This window comes from Anthonomus grandis, chromosome 1 (genome assembly GCF_022605725.1).
Source record: "Anthonomus grandis grandis chromosome 1, icAntGran1.3, whole genome shotgun sequence".
Classification (NCBI taxonomy): domain Eukaryota; kingdom Metazoa; phylum Arthropoda; class Insecta; order Coleoptera; family Curculionidae; genus Anthonomus; species Anthonomus grandis.
The window spans coordinates 44273301-44297566 of NC_065546.1; the positions used below are offsets into that span (position 1 = coordinate 44273301).

The 24266-nt window shown below is 33.4% G+C and overlaps 2 protein-coding genes across 3 annotated transcripts; one reads left to right on the top strand and one right to left on the bottom strand.

Annotated features, from left to right (window-relative positions):
• Positions 1 to 1892: 1892 nt before the first annotated feature.
• Positions 1893 to 2912, bottom strand: LOC126743187 (UDP-N-acetylglucosamine transferase subunit ALG14 homolog). Its single transcript, XM_050450171.1, has 2 exons — positions 2750 to 2912; positions 1893 to 2692 (listed from the first exon to the last, which is right to left on the bottom strand). The coding sequence occupies exons 1-2, from the start codon at positions 2754 to 2756 to the stop codon at positions 2040 to 2042; spliced, it is 660 nt and encodes a 219-aa protein (XP_050306128.1). The 5' UTR covers positions 2757 to 2912; the 3' UTR covers positions 1893 to 2039.
• Positions 2913 to 3537: 625 nt separating this feature from the next.
• Positions 3538 to 23436, top strand: LOC126743171 (MPN domain-containing protein CG4751-like). 2 transcript variants are annotated; one of them, XM_050450156.1, is made up of 8 exons: positions 3538 to 3663; positions 3995 to 4120; positions 4457 to 4630; positions 8081 to 8327; positions 8387 to 8534; positions 8700 to 8869; positions 8925 to 9173; positions 22152 to 23436. In XM_050450156.1, exons 2-8 carry the CDS (start codon positions 3995 to 3997, stop codon positions 23243 to 23245), a joined length of 2208 nt encoding a protein of 735 aa, XP_050306113.1. In that variant the 5' UTR covers positions 3538 to 3663; the 3' UTR covers positions 23246 to 23436. The 2 variants fall into 2 exon arrangements, with proteins under 2 accessions (XP_050306113.1, XP_050306119.1); XM_050450162.1 differs by lacking the exon at positions 3995 to 4120 and having other exon boundaries at positions 3544 to 3663.
• Positions 23437 to 24266: the final 830 nt, after the last annotated feature.

Here is a 24266-nt window from a genome sequence, read left to right on the forward strand (position 1 = left end):
AAAAAGAATTCGCTGCAGTCTCCTAGAGGAGATCTATAAATACAAATTACATATAAGTTTATGGATTTGAAGTAAATTACAGTAAATTCAAAAGTCATTTCCTTTAGGAGATGGTTAAATTTATCTACCTGTTGAAAAGAGTTGTGTTCTAAAAAGTTTTTACATAATAATATCATACATCCACCATGAGAAGACAAAATCCGACAAAAACTAGACAAAATAAGATAATTTGGTAGATCAAAAAGCTCACCCGGTTTAAGCCAGTGCTCAGTAAGTAATAAAATACTAGGATAGTTTAAGTCATGCAAAAAAAGTGAAAGTTCACTAGTTTTATGTCGCAGAGATTGAATATTTACAACATTAAAGTTAGTTGGCTAGGTAAAACATTAGATTGAATGTGTTTTACATTTACATGATTGTTACTAGCTTGTATGTCAACAGTAGAAAGTTTACTATTCCCAAATGTTACATTGGACTGAGATGTTGACAGTCTTGGTGAAAATTCAATTTAATATTATTTAATTGACAGAAATCAATGAGATAATGTACCATGCGCTCCTTATTTATGTAATCGCCAACAATGGGTAGAAGCTTAGTTCCATTTAGGGATTCAATGCATTTTGAGATTTCGCGATGTTGTGACGTTATAAATGAATTAAGTATGGGCCTATTTTTAAACAGAGAAGGTCCTATTAAAACTACGTTTGTATTATCCATGTTTCTAAGTCTTTTTTGAATATCCCTAATGCTGCATCGTTTCCTGAGCACTGATTCAAGTGAACCAAGAAACACAAAAACGAAGTCCGATTTAGTAAACCGTTCGGAGAATTGGAGAGTCTCCTGAAGCAGGTCTTCAGTCAGCAAATTAGATGTCTTTTGGCAGTTTAGTGGCATTCCCAATCCCAAGGTTGTCCAATAAAAGAGGAATAATACAGGTGGTTTGCAAACTAAAATTGTATGAAATGTAAATAGTTGCATACATGATATTTTAATTTTAATAGTCTTATTAGCTTAATGAGGATTTTCTGGACTCGGAGTTACATTTCACTCACTTCAAGATTTGTCGTGAGGATCAAGATTACATGATTATAAGGGTAATGGCACTATTACGTATTATTTTCGTCCTAGCCTTTTTTATTGTTTGCAATTTTTTTATATAAAAAACGATTCCACAATTATAAATGAAAATAGATTCCACAATTTTATTAAACTTGGAAGAATATATAGAAATAAGAAATCATTTAAGGAGAGGTTAGCAGCAACAAAAATCAATCTCGCCAATTTAATGGCATCTGTAAATCCTCAAGCCTATAATTTTATATTGTGTCAAATAAGAACACAAAGGCAAAATCCTAAAGCCAGAAAATTTTAAATTGACGAAAACTGTATTATCCTTATTTAGTATATTGTATTCTTTAGATCTGTTATTTAATTCAGTATATTCTGTATATCTTGTGTGCTTATTATGAAATCTTTTTATTGCTTGTATTTTATTATTTTTATCTTGTTTATATGCTTCTTTTACATAATTTTTATTATATTAATTCAACATAAGTATGCCAGTTATTGATCTGAAATTCTAGAAAACAACATGTAATGCCAGTGTGTTTAATACATAAACTGTTCACATTTATTTTTATTCTGAAAAATTATTGCTAACTTTTGATTGTTTAAAATAAGAAGTTCATCAAATCAATGGTTATTTTTTTATGGCACTAAACCTAGAAGTTGCACAATAATTGGAGCATTAATATTTTAAGCATTGCAGGTATTATTTATTGTAGAAGGGATATGTTTTCTGTCCCTCATCTATCACTGGAACAATCAGAGAGACCTTAAACAACCTCTTCTTAGTTTGTCTCTCTCTAACACATAATCTTATAAAAATTCAGTTAGATGATATATATAATATATTTATTTATTTATGAAGTCACATTAAATAGTTTAAATAAATTTCTAATATAAGAGTATATTATAGTATACAAAGAGCTTAAACAGGAATTGTATCTAGAAGCCTTTAAAACAATTTGAGGCAATTTTCACATTAACTGACCAATGTATTCAGCTCTTTTCAACTTACTTTTAAGACTAGGCCATTGCACAATAAAATTATCCGCTATATAAGTTAAAATCTTACCAGTTAGCGAAAATGTTTCAGTTCTACAAAAACTCTCGATAAAAACAATTTTTGATTGAGTGATAAATGCACATTTTAACAGGAAGCTTAGAACACAAATTGGAATACAAGTTCCTGGTCCATTACATAAAATGAGATCAGGCCTTAAACTTACAACTATAGGAACTGAATATAAAATAGAAACTAATGTAGTTAACACTGAACTTATGTATGATTGTCCTACAGACCTGCTTCTTGGTATCCTTATTATAAAATAATCTTTATTCACTTTGGCATTTCTGCTTTCTTCAAAAGTGGTAACTTTAATAAGACTAGTTGTATCACTTTTCGCCATAACATAATATCTAGGAGTATAGTTGTGGAAGTTTAAATGTTTTATGAGGGTAAGCATTTCTGTTGTGTGGCCTCCAGACCCAATACATATTACAGTTTTACTTGGTTTGGTTCTTTTAGGATCAACTCTGCTATATCCAGTGGTGATTTTGTGTATAAGGAACGTGATTCTCACCAAAATCAACAGTAACACCATAAATCCAAATTCTACTAAGAATTGTACTGTAAATGTGTTTTGGTTAATAAAAAAGGGAGTTTTATTGGTAATTATGTACTTACTGTCCATTATAACTTCAGTCTTAGCTTTTAAACATTTCGTTTCGTTATCTTATGCTTATGTGGTAGAAAAACATAAAAAAAGACATGAAAATTCATATTTACATAAAAATAAAATATTAAAACATAACCTCAGTTATGTTATACTAGTATATCTGTCACTGTCAAAAGTGTCAAAGTCACTCCCTATGATAGTGACATCTGACAAATTACTAAGTTACTTCAACCAAAGACGTCCAAGCGGACACGATTGGTTATATTATAAATATTATAAAGGGACTGTTCAAGGTAAACCAAGGGCTTAACAGCGGTTAAAACCGATAGATCGCTTGGAATCGGTTAATATTTACTATTAATATTTAGACACTGACAGCTGTTAGACATGACGTCATTCGAGCGCAAACCATTTACGATGACGTAACGCTTAAGACATTGTTAGGCAACCGAGTAAGAGGCTTATTCGCTAAAATATGGCTTTATATTGTGGCTGTTGCGGCGAGCAATTAAGGCACACAGTTTTTTTTCTTTTAGGAAAACTATTTATTTATCCTAAACATACAAACTAAACTAGCAAAGATTATCATTCGTCAAGTGGAGTAAATTGGGCGCGAAGAAGTGAGTGACTATTGACGGCCTTGACGTTGACAGTTCATTCCGGTCGCCGTGTTGCCGCATTTCTTCCGGAGCTGTGAACTGGTTGAACATGTTTGTAGCGGATGGTTGCAACATGCGCGTCCGCCACAATACTAATATACTTGTCACTGTCAAGTGGACTGTCAAAAGTTCAAAAGTGTCAAAGTCACTCCTCCTGTCAATAAACCAAAATAAAATAAAAATATAAACAAAAACTCAAAATTGTTTGAAATCGAAAATTCTTGTTTATTGGTGCATTGTGTGCCCCCAAAATTGAGCTAAAGGTGTGTTAACTTTATTTTTATTGCTTGAAAGATTACAATGTCAACACTTCTTTTTGAAATTATAACGGTTTTTACAATACAACACTATGTAGCATCCATAGGGCAGGTTTTGTGGTGTTTCCTGTTTTACTGCTTGGTAGTTATCCGAAAATGCTTTATTTGCGGAGAGAGAGCTGTTATAGATAGATTTTAACAGTAGTTCAATGGTTTTCAAGAGCTATCAATTAAAGGAACAATTAAATATGGCTCCTTGCAAACTACTTTTATTGTCAGTTTATATCAGCTGAAAAGTATAAAAATAGAATGCTAATGCTTGCATTTTCTCTCAAAGATGCAGTCTCATCTGGCCGCAGCTCTCTTAGGGCAAAACTCTAGTGCTCCTAGTCATTTAGATGATGACGAGAATAACAGCTTTCGGGAGGAGGATACTGAGGTGGAACCAGAAGATTTTGATGAGGTTCTTGTCTTTTTTTCACTTTTTCTGTAGTGCTTTTTAGTGTATTTCCTATTATTATTTGTACATAAAAAATTGTAATTTTTTTGTACATTAAAGTAAGTATATCTTTAATAGCATGTCTTAGTGGTACCTACCTACTAGTTTATATCTTCCTTCTTTTTATTGTATTAGTTATTAAATCTTTCACTTTTAGTAAAGTTAATAAACTTCAATAAGCCATGTTGGTGTAGTACACACTTGGATACATAAGTCTTCCTTAATTTTAGTTTCATAGTAATCTAAATTTAGTTTTTTTTGAGGAACTACAATTATATTTTTATCAATGAAATATTTTAGGAAACCGGGAGTGAAACTCCACCAGAAAATCCAATTGAAAATGGTACAGAAAAACCTCCTGAAGTGCGCCAAGTGGTCGGAAAAGACCCCAGTAATAGAACTGTTACTTTGCAGATGCTTTTGTCTGCTGGCATTTTAAAGCCTGGTGCTGGAGCTATGACTATTGAATATTTGGTAAGATTTTTTTTCAATTTTATTACAAACTGGATAAGAACCTTCATTTACCTTGCATTACATATCCTATAAAAGAAATCATCAACTTAAAACAATAAGCTTTTAAGTACAAGAGATTAGCCAATGTTTTTTCTAGTGTATTCAATGTTCTAAGGTAAAACATAATGGCAATACTATAACTGTCACTGTCACTGCCATAAATAAAAATGTCGCTGTCATTTATTAAATCATTGTGACATTTTCATAGCTAGCTAAGTAATTTACAAATTAAAAATGTTTAAAATTAATTAAATTAAATTTCATGAAAATAAGTATTTATTGACAAATGAGAAAATCAGGCAATTGTTGTAATTTTTAGAGGATTTGTTGTATTTTTCAAGCACATACAGGTACTGCGTACCTAGGTGCTAATATTTATATAGCTTTTCTATTTTGTTAAAATTCGATGTAAATTACTTTATGTTTCTGTTTAAATATTAAATAAATAAATAAAATATTAAATAAATAAATAAATAAATAAAAAATTTCTAAAATGCGGTTACTTATGTGTAGGAATGTGTTATATTAAGTTTTTTTATTATCTATTAGAAAGGTATTTTAATTATCAATTATCAATTAATTATCAATATAAGGGCATTCCATTTAAAAAAATTCACCTTTTGCCATTTTAGTTATTTTATTTTTTATTTAATTTTTGACGACCCTGTATAATCCTGATTAAATTGGGCTATAGGAAGTTAATCAAGATGGTCTCTTAAAGTGATGTTTAGAACTTAGCTTTTTAGGAACTTAAATAACTGAGAAATAAGCAATCAGTTATCCCGTCGTTTTTAGCAAAAAACACGCGAACTAATTTTTTTGATATCTCTTTTTTGCCTATACAATTGATCTGTTTCAATTAATAAACCATATCTCTGTTTCAACCTTTAGAACTAAATAACAAACCTTTTTGATAAATCTCAAAATGACAAAGAGTACAACTTTCAATTAGATTTGTGTGGTGAATTCAAGCCAAATGTAGAGTATGTAGAATTTTATTATAATTTTAAGCTTGCAGATTATGATGGCATTAATAATTACTTGTCTGGAATTGACTGGACCACAATACTGAATACGACTGATATTAACATAGCTGTCTCTCAATTCTATCACATTTTAAACATGGCAATAGCCCTTTTTGTTCCTCTCAAAAGATATAAGACATCTGATTTTCGCAAATGGTTCTCGGGTGAACTTAAATATCTAGTTACACAGAAGAAGATTGCTCAATCTGATTATGTACTATTTCTAATCTCAGGGCGAGGTGGAAAAGTTTAACAAATATTTGCTACCGTGATTATATTTCAAATTTAGACCGATTACTGTGTGCTGACCCTAAAAGTTTTTGGTATCACCTCAACATTAGGAAGGCAGTAAATAAAATTCCAAATTTAGTGTATTATGGTGATAATGAATTTTCTGGTTGCGAACAGATAGTGGAGGGTTTTGCCCAGTTGTTTTCAACTGTCTACAATACTAATATAAATAAAAATAACAATTATTATATGGGTCAACAGGTGGGAGAAAATATGACAATTCCTAATCCCCAACTGTCTGTTGGTTTGATTTTTGATAAAATTTTAAAATTAAAGCCCAAAGTTAGTTCAGGTCCTGATGGGATACCAAACTATTTTTTACAAAAATGTGTCTGTACTGTTTCTCGCCCTCTATTTTTCCTTTTTCAGAAATCCCTTGGCTCAGCACTCTTTCCGTCATTATGGAAGCATAGTTTTGTGGTACCAATATTTAAATCAGATGATAATGACCAAATAGGCAACTATAGGGGCGTTTGCATCCAGTCGGCCATTCCAAAACTGTTGGACAGTCTTATCTACGACCAAATTTATTTCTATTGCAAGGAGCTGTTGCTCAATCAGCAGCATGGGTTTAGTTCGGGCAGATCTACGATCACTAACTTGTTGATCTATCAGCAGGATCTGTTGGATGCCTTGGAGAGGGGATGTCATATGGATGTGATTTATACAGACTTCTCCAAGGCTTTTGATAGAGTCGATCACAGAATCTTGCAGGAGAAACTTAGAGTGTTTGGTTTCTCCAATCATATAGTTGCCTGGTTTACAAGCTTCTTGTCAGGCCGGACTCAGCAGGTTAGATTGGGTAGTGCTAGATCCAGCAATATCAATGTATGTTCTGGTGTACCTCAGGGTGGACACTGCTCACCATTGCTCTTTAACATTTTCATTAATGATATAGCTACATGTTTTGAAAATAGTGCCTTTTTATTGTTTGCAGATGACCTGAAATTTTATAGAGTAATCCAGACTCCCAAAGACCAAATTTTGTTACAGAATGACCTGAATAGGCTAAATGATTGGTGTGTTAACAATATCTTATTGTTAAATATAAAGAAATGTAATTATATTAGTTTTCACAAAAGAAGTAAAAAAGTTGTAACATCATACAATATAGAGGGAAGCCCTGTTCAGTATTCTGATACAATCAAGGATCTTGGCATTTATTTTGACGATCATTTAAATTTTAATATACACATAAATAATATAGTGGTTAGGTCCTCCAGGGTTCTGGGTTTTGTCCTGCGTAACTGTAGAGAGCTATCAGTCGAGACCTGTAAGAGAGTGTATTACAGTATACAGTATGTCTTTGGTGGTTTCTTTATTGGAGTATGGCTCAATGATATGGTCCCCCTATTACATGAACATCTGTCTGGCCCTTGAAAGGATTCAGAATAAGTTTTTAAGATTTTATCTATTTAAATTAAATTTGGAAATACCGAACGATCATGTTTATGATGATGCACGGGAAGTGCTATGACAACATTGAGAGAAAGACGTATTCGTGGTGATTTAACCTTTGTATTTAAGCTTCTTAATTGTCTGATTGTATGCCCCGACCTTCTCGGTAGCATTAGCTTCAATGTCCCCTCAAGACTCTTGAGACGAAACCGACTATTTGCTTTGCCTTTTCACAGTACCAACTATGCCACTCACTCCCCTATCGAAAGAACCTTAAATATTATCAACCATGAGGATATTGAAATTGTGGGCATTGTTTTTTCTAGTTTTAGGAATCAAATTAGAGAGATTGTGTAAACTCTTCTGTTGATTTTGTTATTTGCCTGTGAAAAGATATTTGTATTTTAGCTATTATATATTTAAGTTATGGTTAGGTGTAACTATTGAACTTTGAATTATTGTTTTTTTTGTAATGTCTATTAAATAAATAAATAAATATAAATTTTTGCTACTTGTCAATGACCAGTAATTTTGTACTTAATATAACTGTAAACATATTTTCTTAAATTCTATTAACTTTTTGAAATTGTGTTGTTTTGGGTAGTATGGAAGAACGCTCTGCGAATACTAGTCCTGTTATATACACATTTTGTTGAATATTTCATAACATAATTTATTATTATTATTGTTACTTAAGGGTCAAAAATTCGTTGGAGACCTTCTCGAAGACGGGAAAATCCGAAGCCAAGAGACCGACATTATATTCGCATCTCCTAGTGCTTGGGCCATCGCTTGTAAGCGTTTTATTAATCCCGATAAAAAATCCGGGTGCGGTTGGGCTTCTGTAAAGTACAACGGCAAGAAACTGGACGCTTATAAGAACGTTTGGTATAAGAAAAAAAAGGACGAGGAAAAGGAGCTAGAAAAGCAACTGGAAAAGGAGTGTATGTGCTTCTGTTTTTTTTTTTGGTATTCTTGTATTTATCGTGAAAGCTATTTTCAGTGGCAGCAGCAAATACTTTAAACTTGGAGCAACTTTTGAAGACTTCTACTTCAGTGCCAGCTACTTCCAGCAGTACAACTACTACTCCCGCCATGTTTCACAGATTTGTTGTCAAACATAACACTATTACTAATAGAACCCTTACACAGTAAGCAGTAAAATGTTAAAGTAGTCTTTTATGAAGTTCCAAAGTGTAATTACCAATGTTTTGCTTAAATTTGTGTCAAAAAACTTAATTTTACAGTGACAATAACTATTTTATGTACAAATATAACTTAAAAAGTTATAAATAAGTATAACGTTTTCTTTTCAGTGACGCAAACACAATGATAGACTGCGTGCCATTTTCAAATCTAGGAAAAATCCAACCGTTTTTGGTGTCTTTGCACACAAACGCCGCGATGCTAATGGATTTCCACTGTCACTTGACAAAATCCGAAGTTTCCGGTTACTTGGCCGGACATTGGGAGGTCAATTCTCATAGTAAGTAAATAATTTCCCGGGGTAATTTTAATATTTCCATGTCCATTTCTTTTAGATCTTCAAATAACGCACGCGTTCCCGTGTAGAAACACAAAATCGGATCGCACTAATGCCCCCCAAGTAGAGGCGGAAATCGCGAAATGTATCGAAAATGAAAAATTAACTTTGGTGGGTTGGTACCATTCTCACCCTTATGCCGCCGCCGCGCCCACCCTTAGGGACGTAGACGCCCAGCTAGAGTATCAAATTAAGATGAGAGGCACCCACGATAACAGCTATACACCTTGTATTGGAATTATTATATGTAAGTTGTTTTTATTATAGTCTATTCGGCATATAATACGCCCCTTATACAGTGCATTCACGGTAAAAGGAACAAATTCATTTAAAATTCAGGTATTTTTTTCTTCTTTTATTTTTTGGACACATCGATTATGTAGTATTATTTGATTATTAGTATGGTCACTTGCGCCTTTTTTGAAATAAAAAAATTCTATACAAGATGCCTCAAGTCGGAACTATGGCATTAACATTCATTTTTTTAAATAGAACACCCTGTATATTATGACGTTTTACAATTTTATGATATATTCCGAATACTTTCTGTATAGTAAACCATATGCTCAAAGTCAATGGTTTGTTAAATATGACGTAACAGACTAATGAAACATAGATAGGTAACATATTTTATTGTTCAAGAACTACAACATATGAAGACTTGAAATAAATAATGTGCCAAAATTATTATTTCGAGATAAACAATGGTTTTTATACTACAATCAATGTATAACAAAAAACTCTCTGAAAATTAAACATAGGTTTATTCAAGTAAGTATTTTTCTGTGTACATAATATAAAAGTATATAGATTTCAACAAGTAGAATCACTTCTTTGATCGCCTCAAAATGCCGCCTTTTTTTTATAAGCGGTCGTAAATCACTTGTAAACTACGCCGGCACCCCTCGCATGACAGGATACAAGTTCGTCCACAAAGTTCACATTAGAAATGCGTTTACGGGGGGCAATAAGGAAAGTATTAAGTTTAATAATATTATTGGGCAAAATCAAGTTTTTTTTATTTTAAAATATTTTGATGAGTTTTGACGCTTATTCATTGTGACACATTAAATAAACAACAACTAGGTAATAGGTAATATATTTATGTATGCATCCAGTCGCCATTCTTTCTTTGCTTTTATTTCTTTTTATAATACTAATAAAACGCTTAAATTTGAGTCAAAACCTTAGGAATGTTGTTAAGAAAACTAGAATCCCCTAAAAACCCTTTAATCTTAATAAAGGCGTACCTAATATAAAGGGTGTAAACCTAAATGTATACCTTAATTGCCAACTAGTTAAGTTGAATTTATACAGACAAATAGAATAAAATAAGGCCTTATTTGATATTTATGCATTTAAACAGCAAAATAAAATAAAATAAGAAATAAGGAATTACCAATCACATGCCAGGTATATTTCAAGAAATTGACCAATTACATACCAGGTAAATTTTAACCCTTTGTCTTTTAATGGGTTTTCTGACCAAAACGCCGTGCGTAGTTTCGTTTTCAAATAAAAATAAAATATTAGTTGCATTTTGGTCAACTTCCTATTTTATTTTGCTGTATAAATGCCTTATGGGGGTTTGTGTAAATTGAACTCTTATTTTAGTCTTATTTTATTCAATCCAGCATTATTATTGTCAATAATAAAAACGTAGGGTTGTACCGATTATCTTTATTTTTTTGATTGACCTGGTTACTTAAGAGGAATCATTTGGTTCAGACACTTAATTTAGACACCCTTTATTTAATCCTTTACTTGTTTGGGGATTTTCCCAAAATCCAATTTACCTACTATGTAGGTGTGTACAAACCTGGACGTTTATTTCTAGATGTTTATTTCTACTTGGATGTTTACTACCATTTATTATTAAATGAAATATTAATTTGTTGAATCACAGTTGGCTGATCAAAACACATGTAATAAGTGGGAAACTGCAAAAAAGAAAATAATTTAAAAAAAAACACTTGATTTATATGTAGGTATATGCATATATTTCTTATTTATTAATAATCGTAATTGCATTACAATGCACACTATTCTATTACACAGTAAAAAATATTAAATTATAAACAATACATATTTATTTAGAGGAACTATGTACGAGTATAATTTTGTAGTTAGTATTGTCCGTGAGAAGCCATTACCAAACAACTACTATTAATATAAATTATATTAAAGTAAAAGTCCGTAAAACTAGCACTAAATGACAGAATATTAAATTCACAAAAACAAAAAATATTGGCTCACTCGGTAAACGTCGAAAATAAACTGAACCGAGTCAACCCTATAACCACATTTCGTCGAAGAACCGGTATAAATCCCCCGCATGCGGGGGATCGATAAACTCCGATAGGCTAGAGGGGCGGCGTCGGCAGGTACAAAAATATAAATATTGTGGTAAGTAAATAACGAAAAAACACAAAAAATGTATCTTCTAATTAATGTTAGGACTCAATAGATCCTCATAAAATTGTCTGTTTTCTTCCTTCAAATAAGGAATCATTGTAAGCAGATTTTGTTTTTTCTCTTCAGAAATTCTACTCTGGCAGGTTAGGTTTGGCAGAGTCATGTCTGCGATAGCTTCAATTGTAACATTTTTCTTCAAAACCTTTGTTGCTTTCCAAGACTCTATTTCGTTCAGGGTTTCTCGGATTCTGACAAATACTGGATTTTCTCGGCTAATATTAATCCATTGAGCTTTCGAAATTTGAAGCTTAGATGTATAAGCTTCTTAGATGTATAAGAAAACACCGAGTTTTAATTAAATTATGATTTAATAAAACGAAAAATCTTAAAATAAAACAGAACAAATTTCTCTTCAGAAATAATGCTGTCAATAATCTGTATGCTGAAATAATCTGTCTAAAATTCGAATATTCCCTTTTCTTTTTAATAGCAAAACTCTTACTTAAAACTTAAAACTAACACAAACACTCCGCATCCATAAATCGTCATCATAAAGTGTCCCATAATGTCAAATAAATAAAGGTAATGGCTCGGGTGACGATTTCATGAAGAGGGCCCTATTGAGTTTCGAATCTAGCTGGTCTGGCACGGAATATATTCTCACATATACATGTAAGAAGGAGCAATAAATAAAATAAAAAAAATAAACTGCTTCACCAACGATCTATTTTAAAAAGAAGATTATACAAGCCAACTTGCTAATGCGTACAATACGACGTACCGTCTCAATCTGATTTTTCTTAATCTACCATGCCTTAAACTTAAAAGTCCCTATATCATATTACAGACTAAACATAAACAAAGACATCTAAAGCTAAAAGGTCGAAAACTATAAATCTTTCAATAAAAGTTCGTCAGCACATCACTTGAATACCCACTAGAAAATCCAAATAGAGGTTCTTTTGTCGTTTCTTTTGCCTGCTTGACGCCCAAATTCTATGAAATGCTCACACGGCCAGACTGACAGAAAATTCGCTCTCGAGTTTTCCCTCATTTCTAGCAACATTGCCAGAATGAGAGACCTGTAAACCTCGCCTTGAACATTAGACTTCAACATCTGTAAAAGAAAAGATTTCCGCACAGCTAATGTTATAACAAGCACAAGGAAAAACAATGTTTGGCGCATAGCAATAGAATTACCAAACTATTTTAGCATAATATAGCGATTTGACATACCAAAATAAAATTTTTAGCACCCAGCAATAAAAAAAATATTTGCACACAGCAAAAATAAAATTTAGCACACAGCAATAAATAAAAAAATAATTGCACTCAGCAAAAATAAAAATTTGGCACGCAATAATAAAAAAAAATATTTGCACACAGCAAAAATAAAATTTAGCACACAGCAATAAATAAAAAAATAATTGCACTCAGCAAAAATAAAAATTTGGCACACAGCAATAAGAAAAGATATTTGCACACAGCAAAAATAAAAATTTGGCACGCAGCAATAAAAAAAAATATTTGCACACAGCAAAAATAAAATTTAGCACACAGCAATAAATAAAAAAATAATTGCACTCAGCAAAATAAAATTTTAGTCCACAGCAAATTAAAAAAAATATATTTGCACACAGCAATAAAAAAAATATTTGCACACAACAAAAATAAAATTTAGCACACAGCAATAAATAAAAATAATTGCACTCAGCAAAATAAAATTTTAGCACACAGCAATAAAAATATTGGCACACAGCAAAAATAAAATTTAGCACACAGCAATAAATAAAAAAACGTTTGTTGTTACTCTAGTACAAATAAATAAATGCTCACACAGAACATCTGACTAAACTTACGATTAACAGTTAACAGCAGTCGTATCTTCCGAGAATTCACCAGGCCAAATACGAATCATGTCGATCGCCACAACTCTTTTCTTATTAGTTGCTAAGTTTTTTAATTCAAATCGTTCGTTTGGAAGAACTGCCGTTACTTCAAATGGACCATCATATTTTGCATCCAATTTAGCCAGGTGAGAGTTACCAGAAGGATGGTAAACAAAATCGCCAACCTTTATTTCTTTAGCGCATTTTCGTTTTTTATCAAATAACTTCTTTAAGTACTCAGCCTGTTGCTTCATATGTTCGTATGCCAGTTTTCTGTCTCTCTCCAATGCGGAGTTATTTTCAGCCCTTACGGTAAAATGTTCTGTTATAGCCTTTATGTTTTTATCGTCGCCGTTTTCACCCGTCAATAAATAAAATGGAGAAAACCCAGTACTTTTTTGTTTAGTTGAATTTAAAGTATGCTGCAGTTTTGCAATAACGTTTGGCCATTCTGCCTTATTTTCAATTTCAGTTCGTATTAGATTTAAAACGGTTGAAACATACCTCTCAACCTGACCATTACCGCGAGGGGCACTTTTAGCAATAAGATGTTGATTTATTTTTAAGTCTGATAATAACCCTTTTACCGACCGATCTGTAAAATTTGTGCCCCGATCAGAAATAAATCTGCTAGTATTTCCAAAAATATTTAAATAGATCTTTAACTGGCAGCACATTTCCGCTCCAGAGAGGGACTTAAGCGGGACAAGAAAAATGTATTTTGTAAAAGCGTCAATTAGGAGTAAAAGGTACTTATACCCTTCAATTGATTCTGGGAATGGCCCAACACAATCGGCATGCACGGTGTGAAAAGGAACAGGGAGTTTATTAATGGGATGCAACTGCCCTTGTTTTGGGCCAGAATATTGTTTACTTGCGATACATTTTAAGCAGTGATTGCAATATTTTCTTACAAATTTTGCCATCCCAGGAAACCAAAAATAATGATTGACTTTCGCAAAAGTTTTGTCAATTCCAATATGACATTGCTCGTCATGGAATAATCGTAACAAACCAAGGCGGCTTCCTTTTGGAACAAAAGCTCTATAGATGGGGGGATTTTGCCCTGGATTAATTTTTCGAAACAAAATGTCGTTTTGGCAAAAGTATTCGGTAGTTAGTTGTCCTTGCCTTAACTTTTCTATAATTTCTTGGGTCTCTGGGTCCTTACTTTGATTTATTTTAAGCCAATTATCTGTGGAAATTGTTATAACATTATGGACTTTCGGTGATATTGGATTTCTGCTAAGATAGTCGACATGAGGAATATGCCTACCCTTCCTATATTCTATTTGAAAATCAAATGTTTGAAGAAAACACCACCATCGCGCGATGCGCGGAAGAAGATCTTTCTTACTTTGTGTTAGTTTTAAGGAATTACAATCCGTCACTATTTTAAAAGGAATCCCTGTCAGATAAATTCTAAAGTGTTTAACGGAATAAAACACAGCAAGCGTTTCGAGCTCGTACGAGTGGTAATTTGACTCATCCTTGGAAGCACGCTTAGAAAAATATGAAACAACTTTTAGCTCTTTCCCATGACGTTGAAATAAAATTGCTCCATAACCTATTGAACTAGCATCTGTGTGTAGCTCTGTTTCCAACTCCGTATTAAAAACTGCTAAGAGAGGTCTCTGACTAAGAAAGGCACAAACATAGCTTTTTGCTACTTCCTGTTCTACCCCCCAATTAAATTTTACATTATTTTTTGTCAAATTTGTAATACAGGCTGTACGAGATGCAAATTCTGGGATGTATTTCCTAAAATATCCAGCTAGGCCCATAAATTGCCTTACTTGCTTTACATTCTTAGGGTCAGGGGCATTTAAAAGTGCATTGACCTTATGTTGCCCTGGTCGGACACCACTAGCCGATATTTCTTGACCTAAATAATCAATAGATGTTTCAAGAAAACGACATTTTTTGATGTTTAAAGAGAAACCAGCAGTTGCTAAGGCTGTTAAAACTCGCTCTAGCTTTATTAATCCTTCCTCAATCGTAAGAGAAGTAATTAAAATATCATCTAAATAAATTAAGCAGTCTTTATCCCGCAATTTTCCTAAAGCATTACAAATGGCTCGCTGAAACACAGCGGGTGCATTCGAAAGGCCAAAAGGGACCCTCAGGTACTCATAGTGGCCATCTGGGGTAATAAACGCGGTTTTCTCGATAGAGCCCTTGGCCACCGGAATTTGGTGGAACCCAGAAGCCATATCAAGTGTAGTAAAATACTTATTTTGACCTAGCCTGTCAAGTTGTTCATCGATTCTGGGTAAGGGCCACTTATCTTTTATTGTAATTTTATTCAGAGCTCGATAATCACAGCACAATCGGGAACTACCATCCTTTTTATGGACTAAAATAACAGGGCTGGCATAAGGGGAATTGCTTTCACGAATAATTTTATTTTTTAATAAATCGTCTATTATAGTCTTAAGTATCTCCCTTTCAGAAAGAGGCATACGATAAGGACGATAACAGATTATTTTGTTCTCAGAAAGCTTGATTTCAAATTCGGCAGTTTTTACTGCAGAAACAGAGTTCCCGGTTGTAATATTTACTGCAAATTTTGTAAGCATTTTCTTTAGGTCTTCTAAATAATTACCTTGCAAAGGCGACAAAATATTGTCAGAAAAATTTGCAAATGAATTTATTGAAATCGAATCGGCTTTACAGGTAGGACTTTCCAAATAAATTCTGGTACCGCTAGAATCGGTGCAAATTTTTACGCCCTTATAATTTAAAAGATCCCTACCTAAAATAGCGTCAAAAGATATGTCGGTGTCATCAACTATACAAAATGTTATTTTAAAGGCAGTCCCATTATTTTCAATATTTATTGTAGTTTTTGCTAGAGATGAAACAAAGCTACCTCCAATTCCCTTTAATAAAGTAAAATTTGTCTCCATGTGGCAACTTAATTTACCAGCAATCTTTTTAGAAAGTAAACTACACTCAGCCCCGGTATCAATTAGACAATTTACTTCAAAATCTTGAATTTTAAATTTTGTACAAAATTTGTCATCTAGCTCAATACAAAAATTATTGATATTAAAGCCTTTCTGCTTTTCTTGTTTAAGTTTTTGAAAACATTTATCAGCGGTATGGCCAAGTTTATTGCAAAAATTACATTTTATTTTAGAGATAAACGAGCTATCAGCTTCTTTCTGTATAAAATTTGATTTTGCATTTTCCGGACACTGCCTTTGTAAATGACCAGGCTTACGACAAAAGTAACACAATTTTACACTGGGTCCACTCGTCATACTGTCAGTGTTCGGAAAACGCCGTTTCAATCGATTGTTAAAATTACTGGTTGTAGGTTGAGCAACTTCATATGATGCAAGTAAAGTCAATAAGCTTGAAATTGAATCTAGTCTACTATTAAAAGCAGCAGTCTTAACGTGAATATCATCTAAGTCGCCTATAACCAGTTCCAACAATTGTTTTTTTGTTAAATCAAAATTAAGGGCTTGAATTAAAGAAATTTTTGTTCTGGCATACTCACAATATGAGGTGGCGCTTCGGCTGGTATACAGGCTGGCCTTACGAAACTTTTCGTTTAGATTCCTCTTTGGAGGATAAAAACTACAAATCTCCTCCCTAAAACTTTCCCATGATTTTTCAATTGGCTGCCACTTGTTATACCACTGTCTCGCTTCTCCCTGAAGTCCAGAAGCTGCTCTCGTTAATTGTTCAAGGGACGACCACTTAAATGTATCACCAAGCTTTTCAATTTGTTCACACCACTTGCTAGCTCCATCGCTATCACTTGGACAAAATTTCGGAATTTCGATAGCGGTCACAGGACTCGAATTACGACACGACACGTCTCTTAGTTCTTTAAGTGTAGCCGCCAACACTTCCGTTAATTGCTCCATTCTCGTAATTATGGTTTAATATAATAAAATTTCAAGTATTTTTCGCGGCCTCTTTATACTTGCGGATTAATACGCGAATTCTATCCCACTTCTGATGTAAGAAGGAGCAATAAATAAAATAAAAAAAATAAACTGCTTCACCAACGATCTATTTTAAAAAGAAGATTATACAAGCCAACTTGCTAATGCGTACAATACGACGTACCGTCTCAATCTGATTTTTCTTAATCTACCATGCCTTAAACTTAAAAGTCCCTATATCATATTACAGACTAAACATAAACAAAGACATCTAAAGCTAAAAGGTCGAAAACTATAAATCTTTCAATAAAAGTTCGTCAGCACATCACTTGAATACCCACTAGAAAATCCAAATAGAGGTTCTTTTGTCGTTTCTTTTGCCTGCTTGACGCCCAAATTCTATGAAATGCTCACATACATATGTGGGAACGGTGGTTTTCTTTGTTGATATATTATGTAATATTATGTATATAAGAGGAATCAACTATTTTTAAGTTCTAGAATATATTTTTTATGGACCACCCGATCCACTGTGGTTGAAATAATTAACTACTTAAAACTTTATTCCAGGCCAAATTTCCCCTTCTATGTCATAAGTTTTTTCATAGATTTTCTCCCACTGTATGGAAATACAAATTAAACTATATTGATTGTATATTATATTATATTATATTATATAATATTATATTGATTGTACTTTCAGAAACAATTTTAAAATCGAAAAAGTCCTCACGGTTCATTATTGTAACCAGAAATGGGTTTTTTTTCACTGCTGCTGTCATCATTTTCACTAAATCCATAGGTACCTCACATTTTTCTTGCCTTTTTCGCTTTTCAATTTGAGCGAAATCCCTGTCGCAGCTCATAAACGAATGATCCGACACTAGATACTTATGATTGATCTCATCGAAATGCCCCTTGGCAACTAAATAAATCCATAAAAATAATAACATTTTGTTTTTATTTTGTCCAGCGCAGTTGTCACTCCAGATTGTTAACTTCCGCTTCTGTGTGCGTATATTAGTGAAAGCTTTCAGTACACACGACGCAATTTCGTTCCCTCCACGTCCTGTTTTACCTTCATGCCACAAAAACATGAAGCCAGTGTTATTGTCCCCTAGTTGAACACAAAGGTTGTAGTTAGAGAGCTGTCGCATGTAATACATCTGACTATGAGATAAAGTTGGCAATGATAAGACCTGCTCTAAGTCCATTGAGACTGTCATGCTGTCACTGGTGGGTTGCTGGCAGTTTTGATGGACTTTTCTCATTGCTTTTACAGCTGCTTTAGCTTTCCTGTGGTGGAGTTCTAATTTAATTTTAGCATCTGCATTTGTGGGATCTTTTGTTTGCATGTGCAGTAAATCACAGGTAGCACAGGTATCAGTTCTAGGCTTGCGAAAACTTAACTTGGGAAAATCAACTCACTGTTGAATCAGGATGAGCAACCTTAAACGCAGAGTAAAGTCTATTTATATTAAGATCGGAGCTCAGATACTGCTTCTCGCTTTTTGAACGGTTGTAATGTCCTAAGTCTCTGGTAAATTCGTTTATATGACCAATAACCAGTGCTTTATCTTCCGGCGTGAACTTACGATACAGCTGTTTATTACCTCTTCTTTCTTTGTAAACTGAATCTCCCCGTTTTTTCAACTTAGCCAAGGTTTCAATTTGTCTCGGAGTTAATCCAAACACCGCGCAAAAGGTCCTCCTACACACCTGTAAAATGTTGCCCTCCCCATTGGGCAAGGTAAAGGAAAATGTAGCCTGTCTCCTACTTGCTTATGGGCGCTTATAGTTTCCATGCCTTCTTCTTTTGTTAGCACATACGTGTATAAGACTCATTGCATAGGTTTTTTGCTTTAAGTTGTCATTCAGACCGTAAAATTCATGAAAAAGCTTAAATTTTTGTTCATGCAATATCTTTTGACAGTTTAACTTGCATTTGCACAATATCTAAAACAAAGTAAATAAAATTGCAAAATCACTGTCAAAAAATAAAAACAATGCTCGACTAACCTTGTTTTCAGAAGGCTGCTTAGCAGCAACTTTCTTATTATTTTTTCTTGTTAAATATTCTCCACCACTTCTTTTTTTCTGTCGCTTTTGCTTACTGCCCCGTCTAGTAGTAGTATCAGTATTAGTATTCATTCTTGTATTATCGTGAAACTATACAGAACCAGAACGAGAAAAAAATAACAAACACACCACCAAAACAGCGTAGAAATTTCCGCCTGCAGCACAGAAAACAAGATTATATTTATTGGCTCATTTTTTACCGGCGGCGTTTCGGCGTTTGACAACGACGCACTCTGTTGGGATTTTTTAAAGTACAATTTAATAGTCATGGCACTTAGCGCTTTTTATATGTTGTTGGTTATGGCACCTAGAACATTTTACAAGTATAAAATGGAAAACTGATTTTTTGGCACTTAGCACATTATTTATTTCAAGTCTTCATATATAATTCTTATTAACAAATCCTAAAAGACAATATTAAGTTCTATAAGATATACAAAAAAATTTCCTAGAACTCACAAGGATAAGAACATTAAACAATGACAGAAATATTTTACTAATACAATTGTTGGTCAAATTACAGAATCGTAAAAGCCTAATAGAGACTGACTAGATGCTACTCAAGATTAAATAAAAGACATTCATCAACGGAATAAAACGCATGGTCAATTAAAAGGTTTTTGCACTTATGTCGAAACATTTTCAAATTCTTAGTACAACGAACACTCAAGGGCAAGTGATTATACATTTTAATGCCTATATAAATAATGGAGTCCTTAATATAACTAAAGTGAGGAATAGACAAACATAAATCATGTTCCTGGGGTGGTTGATCATTTGAGAAACTAGAAAGATGTTTGTGCACAATATAATATAATATAATACGGCAAGAGGGAAAACTTCCCCTAGCAAAAGTTAACGGCATGTGCCAGTGCAGAAAGAGAATTTTCAGGAAGCTCTTTTAGGATTTTTATGGAAATACCATTGTACCTTAGACCATTTTGATTTTTCACTCCACTGAGAACCTAACAAATTGCAATTGAGTTGGTGGGTTGAAAGGAGAATGCAAATGGTTACTTACATTGACTAGGTAGTGGAGAGCATCCTTTTTAGTGCGAATAGTCTTAGATAGGTTGTCAGCTATAAAACAGTAAAAGTTGTTAAGATCATTTGGATCCAAATCCTGCGAGTTTTGGCTTATTCTACCTGATAATTCATTCACAATTTGCCAGGATGTACGGAATTTGTTACTTGATTTTTTTAGTTTAGAAGAATAGAATTGTTGTTGGGCACTTTGCAGTAGCTTTCTATATGTCCTACGATATTCAGGAAAGTGGGTTTTTAAGAAAATCCTTATGCTTATTACTAAAATGTTTACGAACGAATTGAGACAGCGGAGATTTTTTGCAGATGTGTGGATACCCATAGTTATCCATAATTTGGAATTTGGCTTTATTATTATATTTCTCAGAGGAAAACATTTGTCTACTAGAGTGCATAAAATCGAATGGTAAAAAGATAAGGTCCGAAAAAAAATCTGATTTCAATTTTATCTATTGCATTCGTTGCAAAATCTAACATAATTGCTACGAATGAAGATCCGTTTACGACCAGTGTGAATTACTTTTCTAATTTTGAAGTTAACTAAAAAAGATGCAACGATGGCACAGTGGTCGGAGATACCAGTATCAACTAAATCACACTATAATCTCATATAAATTAGAACAGATGTAATCAATAATAGTAGTAGCAGAATGCTCAGTGATACGAGTAGAGGAATTCACATGCATATAGTGAGGTTGAATGAGCGTACCAGATTTGCAATCATGGTTGTTGCGTCAGAGTCGCTATCAGGGTGTTTCAAGTACTATAATGCCAACATTAATTTTTTCTACTACCGTGCATAAAGTACTCACTTTACACACTTCTCAGGGTTTATATAAAGTTTCACTTCAAGAATACCACGCGCAGCGCTCTCAAAAAATTAATGTGTGGCCAGGTATTGTGAAAATCGAATCCTTGGACCCTCTTTTTTCTAAACCAACATTAAACGGAGAGCGCTACTTGGAAAACTTGGAAACTTTCTACAGTTTGAACTCAGCCCTGCTTTAGTTGTTTTATTCCCTGATCCGCAAGAGGCTAATACACCTAGTAACGATATATGGTTTCAACAAGACGGGGCGCCTCCTCACTTTGCCACCGCCATTCGACAATTTATTGATGCAACTTATTCGAACTAATGTATTGGATGTATTCTCTTATGGGGCTACTTGTCCCATAAGAGAGTCCAAAATTTATGTGAATAGATCAAATAATGTTCATGATTTAAAGCAAAATATTCGACAAGAAATTAGACTAATCGATCCCAAAATGATTGAAAATGTGTAATTGGAAGTTATTTATTGACTTTAAAAACGCATTGATGTAAATGGACAACAAATTGAACATCAGTTGCAATATTTATTGTATAATTTTTAATTTTTTAATGGTTATGTGTTTCATTAGTCTATTACGTCAAAATCTGACAAATTGCTGACTTTAGACATATGGTATGCTATACAAAAAGTAATGGGAATATAGATATATAGATTATAATCTTTAGGTACTCTATATAGAAAATCTTTATCGCAAAAAATGCGTAAGTGATAATGCTAATCGACGTGTCCGAAAAATAAAAGTAGAAAAAGATACCTAAATTTTAAATAAATTTGTTCTTTTCATCGTGAATGCACTGTATAAATATTGTGCATGTTCTCAGTGATTTTTTTTTATTTAAATCTCTCTAAATATGCCCAATCTTCAAGTGGTCTTGGACTTTCATAAAAAAAATTGCTCCTACCTCAAAAGTTTTTTTAAGTTACAACAATCGTTCTTTTATGAAACTTTTTATGAGTAAGAGAAACTATTTTTTTGCTTAAAACTCTTTAAGAATATTCTTATTATTTCATTAACTCAATGTTTGCGGTTAATTTCAAATTACTTAAACTTCTTTCATTTCAGCTCCGTATAACTACGAAAACGTCAGTCTAGAGTCCTCCATCATGGCCTACTGGGTGATTCCCCCGCCAGAAACAAAACCCAACGAATACGGCCGGCCCATGTTGATGTCATACAGTGTAGTCCAAGATCCGTCGCTCACATCCCATGTAAAAACCGAATTCAACCGATGCATAGACTACTACCAAAAAGAACACGACTACGTGAATTTCAGCGAGAAGTTCCTGGGAAACACCTTCTACATAGAAAAGTTAAAAAGCAGTTTAGTGAGTAAATTCCCGAGGGAAGAAAGTGAGAACGAGGTATGGCGGTTCATAAGGGAAAGCCTCAAATGTTCCGTCGAAGAAAAGGAGAGCAATAGTCCCAAAACGGCCCCGTTATTGCCCACTTTACAACCACCCACTTCCGGGTTGGGCATGTTAAGTTCTGACATATCCAGTTTGTTGTTTAACGCCGGGAAGTATTCTACTCCAAGCAGTTTGCTTGGACTACCTGATCCGATGGCCCACAGCACTCTGGCCGCCAACAATATGTTTTTACAAACGAATTTGTTTAAGATGCAAGAGCTTCTAAAGCCGTTTTCTTCTTCTACTGCTTCCCCTTCTTCGTCAGCAAAAACTTCCGCGAAAAGTTTTCACTATGAACGATCATCCCCGTCAAAAACCTCCAAGGAAACCAAACTCCCTGCCACCGATTTTTCCATGGATCTTATGAACAAAATGAACTTTTTATCTCCAGATATGAGTTTACTGAAAAAAGACTCTTTTGCAGCGGAATATTTGGCTAATCTAGCAAAGTCTTCTAAGTCGGACTTTTATATGCCCAATATAAGTATTACTAAGACTTCAAGTCCTAGCACTGCCAGCATTTACAACGATTACTCTTTAAATCTTAAACATTCATATGATGATGAAAAGCCCGCAAAAGTCCCCAAAATCGATTATAACATGGCGGGAATGTTGGATTTGAGCTATAGTAAGGCTAGCGTAAATACGAGTACGGCTTCAGATACCGCTAGTGAGGCCCCCACTGATCTAAGTATGCCCGAGAATAGCGTGAGTGAAAGTGAGGCCCCTCTTAACTTAGCGACGGATTAATTCAAGTGTTTTGCTGGTAAAAGTGTCGTAGGGTAAAATGTCTCGTGAAAATCATGTTTTTTTTTCACTATGAATTTTGTCAAAATAAAGTAGTAAGGTAAATAACCAATTATTGACAGTACAAGGGGGGTATATTATGTAATGTAATATTTTTTATATAACATTTTGCAGTAAAATTTTGCTACAACATATAGTTTAATGTTTCCTTTAAGCAATTAATACAACGAAACGCTTTAAGAATATAAATATGCGTTGCAAAAAATATTATAAATAAGTTTTGTCAAAATACCTGTTATTGACTTCATCATAATATCCAAAAAAACCAATGATTGACAGCCAGTAGTAGACACTAATAAAAGACCAGTTAAAAGTACTGTGATATTGTATATTTTGGAAATATACTACAAAAGCTTCATTTAAACATACTGAAATACAAACATCTATGCACATGCATACAATGACATGCATTGGCCTTGATATATTATTTTGTTTTAGTACTTAAGCTTCAAAAACATCCACAAGTAATTTGAATTCATATTTAATTCGCTTATCAGAAGATAATAAATCAGGGGTAGACAACACACCAATAACACTATTTTTTTTATATATGACACATCATTTTCATCACACACAAACATTTTTTTGTCTCCACCCAAAGATTTCATTGACATTACCCTAATGTCATCATTGTCAACTAGTTCCTGCACAATACAAACATATCGGTATGTAATGTAGTCTTTTGCCGCCAAGAAACTTTACTAAAATAAAATTACCTATTTGAATGTCTCCATTACAAACTTGGCAAAATGATTTGTTTGGATCTTCAAAGGGGTCTACATCATCCGAACTATTTCCACTCTATCCAATCTTCTTCCTCAGCAGAACTCTCTTCTTGTGGCTTCTCTTTCTTCTTTAAAAGTTTTTGTTCCCTTTCAAATTTCCTGTTTTCTTTTTCTTCTATTTCTTTATTTTCTCGTTTTCTTTTTTGGCGTGATACCTTCGCCATGCGTCAGAGGTGACA